Source organism: Lathyrus oleraceus, chromosome 7 (assembly GCF_024323335.1).
Source record: "Lathyrus oleraceus cultivar Zhongwan6 chromosome 7, CAAS_Psat_ZW6_1.0, whole genome shotgun sequence".
NCBI lineage: Eukaryota > Viridiplantae > Streptophyta > Magnoliopsida > Fabales > Fabaceae > Lathyrus > Lathyrus oleraceus.
The window spans coordinates 24,835,936-24,843,368 of record NC_066585.1 but is presented as its reverse complement, the minus strand read 5'-3'; the positions used below and the strand labels follow the sequence as shown (position 1 = coordinate 24,843,368).

The 7,433-nt window shown below is 35.4% G+C and overlaps 1 protein-coding gene across 3 annotated transcripts; it reads left to right on the top strand.

Moving 5' to 3' along the window:
• Window positions 1–2,982: 2,982 nt before the first annotated feature.
• LOC127101235 (cyclin-dependent kinase F-1) lies at window positions 2,983–6,940 on the top strand. 3 transcript variants are annotated; one of them, XR_007794591.1, is made up of 4 exons: window positions 2,983–3,701; window positions 5,058–6,009; window positions 6,128–6,220; window positions 6,642–6,940. XR_007794591.1 is itself a non-coding variant. In XM_051038595.1 (3 exons), the coding sequence occupies exons 1-2, from the start codon at window positions 3,213–3,215 to the stop codon at window positions 5,991–5,993; spliced, it is 1,425 nt and encodes a 474-aa protein (XP_050894552.1). In that variant the 5' UTR covers window positions 2,983–3,212; the 3' UTR covers window positions 5,994–6,009; window positions 6,642–6,940. The 3 variants fall into 3 exon arrangements, 1 of the variants encoding a protein (XP_050894552.1); XR_007794590.1 differs by having other exon boundaries at window positions 5,058–6,220; XM_051038595.1 differs by lacking the exon at window positions 6,128–6,220.
• The last annotated feature ends 493 nt before the right edge of the window (window positions 6,941–7,433 follow it).

Genomic DNA, 7,433 nt, shown 5'->3' with positions numbered 1-7,433 from the left:
GAATATGAGGTCGTCGATGAAGGAGGAATTGAAAAAGAGAAAGAAGAAGAAAAATGAACACCATCTGATAAAGAAATAGAAGCAAGAATAGAAGAAGTGGAGGTGAAAATTATATGTTGAAAAAGAACAAGAATTCAATATGAAGATTATTTAGTTTTGGATGAAGCTCCAAATGCAATAATTTGTTTATACATAGATGTCCAACAACAAGATCTTCAACAAAATAATAGTCCTACACCTAGCAACAAGACTGATAAAATAGGAGAAATATATGAAGTATTGGATGAGATTTATGTCTTGTTCAATAGTATCAAGCTGAAGAACATGTGGAAGAAAAACCTTCAATTCCTGAAAGTGGTGGAATTCCTACCAAACAAAAGGGAGAAGAAGGATGATGTGTTTTTTGTGTCATATATGTCGCCTTAACACAAAAATCGAAAGGTCAAGCTTAGGATGATGGAATTCCTGAAAGTGATGGAATTCTCAGTTTTTTAAAATGATTGAAAAACAATTTCATACACATATTAAAAAAATCCAATCTGATAATGCATGTGAATTTTTCAACTCCCACACTAATAGTTTTTTCAAAGATTTTGGAGTATTGCAACAATCAAGTTGTGCTTACACTCCACAATAAAATGGAGTTGTTGAGTGTAAGCATAAACATTTATTAAACGTTGCACGCGCTTTGCATTTTCAATCTAACTTTCCTTTAAATTTGTGGGTGATTTTGTGTTAACAACCACTTATCTAATCAATCGTTTACCAACTAAGGTTCTCAAAGGTCATACACCTCATGAAATATTATTTAACAAAAAACCAAATCTTCCTCACCTTCGTGTTTTTGGTTGTTTAGTATATGGTCGCAACACACAAATTTCCCACAAATTTGATTAACATGCATCTCCAGGAGTTTTCTTAGGTTATCCCTGTGGTCAAAAAGGTTATAAATACTTGATTTATCATCAAGAAAATATATGCAACTAGATATGTTATTTTTCATGAACATATTTTTCCATATAAGATGCTTAATGTTGAATCATCTCCCTTAGTTTTACCACTACCACCCACTGAAATATCTTTTTCTACCACATATCCATTTGATGACCCACTTTCATCATACGATTCTCCCAACCTTCCTCAGTAGTGCACAACCGCCCGACTCGACCATAAAATCGGCCTAACTACCTCAATGACTATGTTTTCTCTGTCAACTCATCACATGCATCCTCTTCGACTCCTACTCTTGGTAATCCTTATCCTCTTTGAAATTTCTTATCTTCTCATAATTTTTCTCCTATTTATCGTTCTTTTCTATCAAAAATTGCTATTGAGTCTGAGCCAAAATCATACACTAAGGCTAAGAATTTTCTAAAATGGTGCAATGTAATGCAATCTGAGATTGACGTCTTGTGTGAAAACAGAACATGGTCTTTAGTTTCACTACCACTTGGAAAAAACCGATAGGTTATCGTTGGGTTTTCAAAATTAAATGTAAGTCTGATGGAAGAATCGAACAGTATAAAACACGTTTAGTTGCTAAATAATATACCTAAGTTAAATGGGTTGATTATTTTGATATGTTTGTTCCACTTGCTAAACTTGTTACCGTTAGACTTATTCTCTCTGTTGTCGCGATAAAAAATTGGCCTCTTCATCAATTTGATGTCAATAATGTTTTCTTACATAGAGATGTACATGAAGATATCTATATGTAATTGCCATCCGGTTTTAGGCGTCAGAGGGAGCCTCTTGTTTGTAAGTTAAATAAGTCTTTATACGATCTTAACCAGGCATGAAGAAACTGGTATTCAAAATTTTCAGAAGTTCTTATTAACTTTGGTTTCACACATAGTACAACTGACCCATCTTTTTTTCCTTCTGAATCGTGAATTTAGTTTTGTTTATTTGCTTCTGTATGTTGATGATATTGTCCTCACAGTTTCAGATCTCCATCTCATGAATTTGTTTAAGGATCTTTTACACAATCACTTCAAAGTTAAAGATTTGGGTCATTTGAAATATTTTTTGGGTATTGAAGTTGCAAGGTTAAAAAAGGGTATTTTTTTATGCCAACTACAATATGCTCTTGATATTATATATGATAATGGTCTTACTACCACCAAAGCTGCAGACTATCCGATGGAACAAAATTTAAAATTATCTCCATCTGATGGTACGATTTTAACTGATATCGCATCTTATCGTCACCTTATGGGTCGTCTCGTTTACCTCACTGTCACGCGCCCTGATATCACATGCCTAATCAATATTTTAAGTCAATTCATGCATGCTCCTCGCCAACCACACATGAATGTTGCTACTCGACTTATTCGCTATCTCAAGTCCACTCCGGGCCAAAGTCTCTTCTTTCATTCTAATTCAAATCTCTCTCTTCAAGGTTATTGTGATTCATATCGGGCTAGTCGCCCTACCACTCAGCGTTGCACTAGAGAATATTGCATTTTTTGGGGTTCTAGCATAATCTCTTGGAAGACAAAGAAACAACGTGTGGTCTCTTGTTCCTCTTTTGAAGCTGGATATAGAGCAATGACAAATGCAACTTGTGAAATTATTTGGCTATTCTATATCATCTTAAAAGATATTGGTTCATCTACTTCTACATCAATAATGTTGTTTTGCGACAACCACTCTGCTCTTCATATTGCCTCAAATTCGATATATCATGAACCGATGAAACACATATTGTCATATTGTATTTGAAAAAAATTCTTATGTCTCGTTACTACTATAAAAGTCAGTTCCGCAAATCAAATTGTTGATTTACTTACCAAGTCATTGGGCAAAGATCAATACATGCATTTAAAGAGCAAGATGGGTTTATCCAACTTACACCTTCCTTCCATCTTAAGGGGGAGTATTATAGCAACAAATCATGCATGCATTCCTGTACGGTTTCCATCAAGATGGCAATGATTTTGTTATTAATAGGATATGTTTTCATTCAATTAGGAATAGATTGTATGTTCGAGAATTCTAATTGTACAATCATCCTAAACCGACTCTTACAACAAAGAAGAAAATTTGAATATATTATTTTCCACTCACACAAAAAATTGAAAAACTAGAACACAATATAATAGTAGTATTTATCAAGAAAATAAATGAAATTATATGGTAAAACAAAAGAAATAAAATTGAAGTAAATAAATGTGTAGAAGCTATTGTTTTGTGACGTGAGTAGGACGAAGATGGGGACGGAGCATCCATCCAAGAGTTGGAGCATCCATACCCGATCGGAGATCATCGCCAAGTACAAAGTCATGGAACGGATCGGCTCCGGAGCTTACGCCGACGTCTACCGCGGCCGTCGTCTCTCCGACGACCTAACAGTCGCTCTCAAGGAAATCCACGACTACCAATCCGCTTTCCGAGAAATCGAAGCGTTGCAGATGCTTCAAGGCTCTTCAAACGTCATCGTCATGCACGAGTACTTCTGTCGCGAAGATGAAGACGCGGTTCTCGTGCTTGAGTATCTTACCACCGATTTGGCAACCGTTATTTCCAATGCTGCCAAGGAAGGTTTTCCACTTCCTGTTGGTGAGATGAAACGTTGGATGATTCAGATTATTTCTGGTCTTGACGCTTGTCACCGGAATATGATTGTTCATCGTGATTTGAAACCTTCTAATCTCTTGATTTCGGATAGTGGTGTTCTCAAATTGGCTGATTTTGGACAGGTAAACCTATTTACCCTAATCATCCTCAATTCAATTATCAATCTAAAGCCACATTATGTTAGGATCATATATCTTTACTTTCTAAGAGAGTTTTAGTTGTAAGATTATATATTAGGGCTTTGTTTAGGACTAGGAGCTTATTTTATTTTATTTTATTTTATAAATATTAGAAGCTTAGTTATTACTCCATTCTTCCCATAATATATGTCATTGTAGATAATAAAATAAATTATGAAATGTATCTTCCATTAAATTACATGAATTGGAAAAAGGAGAGAATAATAGTAGTTGGGATATAGCCTCCTATCTTTATTATAAAAACAATTGGGTGTAATTTTTGTCCTAATGATAAGAAAAAGAAACTCATTTTAATATGCATTAATAGCTAGGATTCTTTTTATTTCCATATTTAATATGGTGTATATGTGCATAGACATGCGCGGGTTCAAACCCGCGACATCTTGCTTATTCACCTTTAAGAGATGAAATTTCAGCCACTAGGCTAGTAGACCAAATATGGTGTATATGTTTACTAGAGGCTAGAAATATTATAAGACTAGTTATTAAGAAAGATCTTGAGATTAACGATTTGGGTAGAAGTATGGTCCTGGATAGAACATTATGGCGAAAGTTGATCTATGTCGACGATCCCAATTAGTGTGATCAGGCTTGGTTGATGTTGTTGTATGTTTACTAGAAGAGAAATGCTGGAAATTATAAAACAAAAACAGAAGAACTACATGACAAATACATGGACCATACATGGACCGATATTATAGCTCTAGCACAGCCTTTTTTTATGTTATATCCAGAGATTATCATTCTCAAGCCTTAGAAACATCGAATTTCATACTAGACTTGGTTTATCATGTGGCCATGTAGTGTGCCCGATGATGGGATTTCAGCTCGATTTGCGTCTGTGATAGCCACCCTTGCATGCATAAAGGCAGCGCAACAAAATTCTATTTACTCCACACTGCGATTACGTGGTAAATAGCATAGATTTTACTAGAAACTTGCTTAGTGGTATAGAAAATTTAATGCTATGGGGGTACATTTGGGATAAGATTTCAACTTTATAATATTAATTAAATGAGCTCCCTAGTCTTGGTGTTCTTTGTGATTTTTCTCTTCTATTAGAGACCAGAGGTAGTAGTATTTAGTTTGAGACGTTTATCTTTTATTATGATTATTAGGGGGTTATCTAGGACCAGGAGCTTATTTATTATGATTTTAGGCTATAAATTCAGAATGTAGTGTTTGCGTTTAAGTTGAAGGAATATTTTGCAATTGCATCCAAAGGAGTATGCATTTGTTTTTTGTCTGGAATGAAATGTTTCTGACTAATTTTCTCAGGCAAGGATACTCACCGAACCTGGATTTGATGCTTTTGAAGGGAATCCACCACCATGCGAGCATGATGGTTCTAATCATGAAAGTTCACTTCATCACCCTGAAGCTTCTCTTCTCACCGACAACTTAAGTCAATTTGGATGTGGAAATCAAGAGCAAGGAAGCAGTCATAATGAGTATTTTAGTGTTTTAGATGAGCTGAAAACAAAGAGATCCGTGGATGACATTGAAAAGGATACAAACATTCCAGATGGAAACACTTCTTGTCTTGCAACGTGCACAACAAGTGATATGGATAATGATCCTATGAGAACTTCTTTTAGTTTTGAAGCACTGGAGGAGGAAGATAAAGAACATGGTGGTTTCACATCATGTGTTGGAACTCGTTGGTTCCGGGCTCCTGAGTTGCTTTACGGATCCATAAACTATGGTTTAGAAATTGATCTCTGGTCACTTGGCTGTATTTTTGCAGAGCTTTTGACTCTGAAACCCTTGTTTCCCGGAACAGCTGATATTGACCAGCTCAGCAAAATTATTAATGTTTTGGGCAACCTTGATGAGAGAGCTTGGCCTGGCTGCTCAGAACTTCCTGATTACAGAATAATCTCGTTTAGCAAGGTAGAAAACCCTCCTGGTGTTGAAGCCTGCCTGCCCAACCGCTCAGCCGATGAAGTATCTCTTGTTAAAAACCTGGTTTGTTATGATCCGGCTAGGAGGGCTACAACAATGGAGCTACTCCAGGACAAGTACTTTAACGAAGAACCTCTTCCTGTTCCCATTTCTGAGTTGCGAGTTCCTCTGACTAGAAATACAGAAGATGAGGATTCTATGGGTGGGTGGCAGGATTACAATGACATGGGTTCTGATTCTGATTTCGATGACTTTGGCCCTATGAATTTCACCAGAACTGACACCGGTTTCTCCATACAGTTTCCTTGAGCTTGATGAATTTCAGGTACACCATATTCATGGAATCACTGTTTCCATTTGTGTTGTTTAACTTGTATTTTCTCACAGAACATCATCTGATGTTTCCATTTGTGCTGCTCGACTTATATTTTATTCGCCAACATCTTGTGGAGAGTCCGTTGTTTCCATTTGTGTTTCTCGACTTATATTTTACTCGCGGAAAATCATGTGGAAAGTCTGCAGTGACGAAACTATTTGTAAGAAATCTATTTTTCTGTTATGACATGTTTTGTGAATTAAGTATAAACAGTGTAAGCAAGCAGCATGATGATGGATTGTATGTTAGTGTTATAATGATATTTGTAGTTAATGTAGTACAGCATTTTTTTAACACTGAACTTTTAACAAGTGGAATAAACTCCTACCTTTAAGGTTTAAATCCACATGGAAATTTTGCGATGCAACTATATGCATAGATAGCCAAATGCTACATGCTCTTTGTTCCTTGAAATCCTCATTCTCCTAAAACTCGATCAAAACTGGAAGAAAAATGAAGGATACTACATTAATACCGGACCAAGCACCGAGTGTCATGACTCTGTAAAATCTTTGCTTTGTCCTGTATCGTAATTGGTTATGTCTACTCAATATATTTTTTGCCTGTGTTCTTCTTATCAGTGCATCCAATCTGCAAGGGAACTGAAGTCGAAGCATAATCTTGTGTAGCCATGCAACCTGTTTCTGATGTTGTATACTCCTTGCTCTGCAGACGTAGCCTAAAGTTGGTTGTAGGTTTCTGTCTGCACTTGTGGTTATAATAAGTTGCTTATGTTCTTATTTTATTGATTCTGTACTTTAGAAGTTTTCTTATAAGTATTACTATTATTTTTATTTAACAAAAGCTATATCTTGTGAGTTGTGATTTGTGTAGGTACTACTATTGATATTTCCCCCTCTAATACAGAGCAAGTTAAACAGTTTGGTTGTAGAGAATGCACAGGGTGCATTGATTATATTATACATAACATTAAAAGCATACTGCATGTTTGACAATTCTTATTATTAAAAGCTTATATCAAACACAAAAAATAAAAGAGTAAAGAAAATGATTTAGACTTTAAGAAAAAGAAATAATTTAGACTTTGAAGATTGATCACCATGCCTCATTTTATTCTGTTGTGCTTGTATCCCACCCAAAAAGAATCGAAGATGGTTTGACTTTAATCATAGACTAAACAATAGTTATTACTTCAACAAGTCCAATTTCAGATCATTGAGTTTTTTGAATTATAGTTGGTAGTTCAATTGAGGTTTTAACTCGTCCACACGAAATGGTTATTATCAACAGAAATTGTGTTCACTTGAATGTATTTATGGTTTTACTTTAGGACGAGACAAATTTGATTCTAAAAGATGAGTTGGGATTCTTTCATTTCTTAAAAGAAGATGAGTTAGGATTCTTTCATTTTC

What these genes read in the sequence shown, in the direction of transcription:
- LOC127101235 (XM_051038595.1), top strand. Translation starts at nt 3,213, where the DNA reads ATGGGGACGGAGCATCCATCCAAGAGTTGGAGCATCCATACCCGATCG. An exon ending in AATTGGCTGATTTTGGACAG is followed by an intron (nt 3,702 to 5,057) that starts GTAAACCTATTT and finishes TAATTTTCTCAG; the next exon opens with GCAAGGATACTCACCGAACC.